We start from the raw sequence: 2,536 nt of genomic DNA, 5'->3' as shown, positions 1-2,536 counted from the left end.
TGAAAATAGAGAACTATTAAATGCTTGACAACAAAGAAAATACAAATCAAAACCATGTTTTGCATTGCCCAGCTAACTGGACATGAGAGGTATTAAGAAAGGAAATATTGGGCTGGAGAGATGGCTCAGGGGTTAAGAGCACTAACTACTCTTCCAGAGGTCATGAGTTCAAATCCCAGTAACCACATGGTGGCTCACAACCATCTGTAATGAGATCTGATGCACTCTGTTGGTGTGTCTGAAGACAACTACAGAGCACTTAATAGATGAATAAATCATTTTTAAAAAAGAAAGGAAATATTTTCTATAATGTAAGGAATTTTACTGTATAGCAAAACTTATACCTGATAGAGGTTCGCAATTGAAAACTTAAGCTAGTTAAAGTTGGGGAGGGTTAGAAAATGTGTGAGAGTATGGAAGGATTCTAGATGGTGTGAGAGAGCTGAAATTCTATTCAACTGAGGATAAATTGGGGTGCATCTGTGTACATTCAGGGTAATGTTCCTCTTTTTGTTGTTGAAGGCAATATGTAACAAAGGATTTTTTTGCTTTCTTTTGAGACAGTTACTATGTGCTTCTATTCAGCATAATATGAATAAAGACCATACACTGTACTGTAGAGCTTACATCAGAAATGCTTTCTTCTCTGAGATAGGCATCGGGATTTCAGCCAATAGCTGCCTTCTCCTTTTTCACACCTTCATGTTCATTCGTGGGCACAGGCCCAGACTCACTGACTTGCCCACTGGCCTCATGGCCCTAATACACCTAGTGATGCTGTTACTTGCAGCATATATATCTGAAGACCTTTTTACATCTTCAGGAGGATGGGATGACATCACATGTAAACTATTCGCTTTCTTGCACAGGGTTTTCAGGAGCTTCTCTGTTTGTGCCACCTGCCTGTTGAGTGTCTTTCAGGCCATCATCCTCTGCCCTCAAAGCTCTCACTTAGCAAAGTTCAAACACATTTCCCTACAAAAGTTCTCATGTTTCTTTATTTTACTGAGTATCTTCTATACATCCATCAGCAGCCATATTTTAATAGCAGCTATTGCCACACGAAATCTCACCTCAGTTAATCTTATATACATCACAAAATATTGTTCTCTTCTTCCCATGAATTCCTCAATGCAACACACCTTCTCCATACTGTTGGCTTCCAGGAATGTCTTCCTTATTGGTCTCATGGGCCTTTCAACTTGCTACATGGCAACTCTCTTATGCAGACATAAGACTCGGTCCCAGCGCCTTCAGAACTCAAACCTTTCTCCAAAAGCAAGCCCAGAGCAAAGAGCTCTCTGGACCATTCTAATGCTTATGAGCTTCTTCCTGGTGATGTCAATTTTCGACAGTATCATCTCCTACTCAAGAACTATATTCCAGGGAAATCCATCACTGTATTGTGTCCAGATTCTTGTATCCCATAGCTATGCTGCAGTCAGTCCTCTTCTGGTTCTCAGTAATGAAAAACGTATATATAACCTCTTGATAGCCATGTAAGAGAGGATAGTATAGTTTGATTTTCTGTGATATTAAGTTTTCTCATGATGAGTCAATATATTGGCACCAGAGCTATGAATCTTGGAGCAATGTGCATGGTTTGAAGTTAAATGAAAATGTGGACTTGTGTCTTTTCTATTTAACTTATGAACATTTGTATAACTGTAGGTATGGCAGATTTATATTTAAAAATCAAGCCACACACAGTGAATGATTGCAAATGATTTCCCTTAACTATCTTCAGGGAAAACATGAATGATGATCTCCCTTGTCACTGCCTGGACAACTTATTATTCTCTAATCTGTGCTGGATAATGATATTTCCCAATATCTGTACTGTCCCTTTATATATTTTTCAAAATTTGATACACACTTAGTATATATAATAACATGATTACCAAAACACACACACGTGTGTCCACACACATACCAGTTATGTTCAGGAGTAAAATAAAAAATCATATATGCCAAAATGTGTATTTCAAAATTTCAACATTCCAAGGTACAAACAACCTAAGAACTAGACTTTTCTACTTGATTGATTTCGGCCCTGAGTTTGATGATTTCCTGCCTTCTACTCCTCCTGGGTGAAATAGCTTCTTTTTGTTCCAGGGCTTTCAGGGGTGTCATTAAGGTGTTAGTGTATGCTCTCTCCATTTTCTGTTTGGAGGCACTCAGGGCTATGAGTTTTCCTCTTAGCACTGCTTTCATTGTGTCCCATAGATTTGGGTATGTTGTGTCTTCATTTTCATTAAATTCTAAAAAGTCTTTAATTTCTTTCTTTCTTTCTTCCTTGACCAAGGTATCATTGAGTAGAATATTGTTCAGTTTCCATGTGTATGTGGGTTTTCTGTTGTTTTTGTTGCTATTGAAGACCACTTTTACTCCATAGTAATCTGATAGGAGACATTGGATTAGTTCGATCTTCTTATATTTGTTGAGGTCTGTCTTGTGACCAATTATATGATCGATTTTGGAGAAGGTACCATGGGGTGCTGAGAAAAAGGTATATTCTTTTGCTTTAGGATAAAAT

General features: G+C 37.9%; 1 protein-coding gene across 1 annotated transcript; it reads left to right on the top strand.

Annotated features, from left to right (window-relative positions):
* Positions 1-591: 591 nt before the first annotated feature.
* Positions 592-1,503, top strand: LOC127677552 (vomeronasal type-1 receptor 52-like). Its single transcript, XM_052172612.1, has one exon. The coding sequence runs from the start codon at positions 592-594 to the stop codon at positions 1,501-1,503; it is 912 nt and encodes a 303-aa protein (XP_052028572.1).
* The last annotated feature ends 1,033 nt before the right edge of the window (positions 1,504-2,536 follow it).

This window comes from Apodemus sylvaticus, chromosome 2, assembly GCF_947179515.1.
Source record: "Apodemus sylvaticus chromosome 2, mApoSyl1.1, whole genome shotgun sequence".
Taxonomy (NCBI): domain Eukaryota; kingdom Metazoa; phylum Chordata; class Mammalia; order Rodentia; family Muridae; genus Apodemus; species Apodemus sylvaticus.
Note: the sequence above shows the minus strand (reverse complement) of the source record. Positions and strands in the feature narration are given on the sequence as shown.

Excerpts from the sequence above, each read along its gene's own strand:
- LOC127677552 (XM_052172612.1), top strand. The coding sequence starts at position 592 with ATGAATAAAGACCATACACTGTACTGTAGAGCTTACATCAGAAATGCT.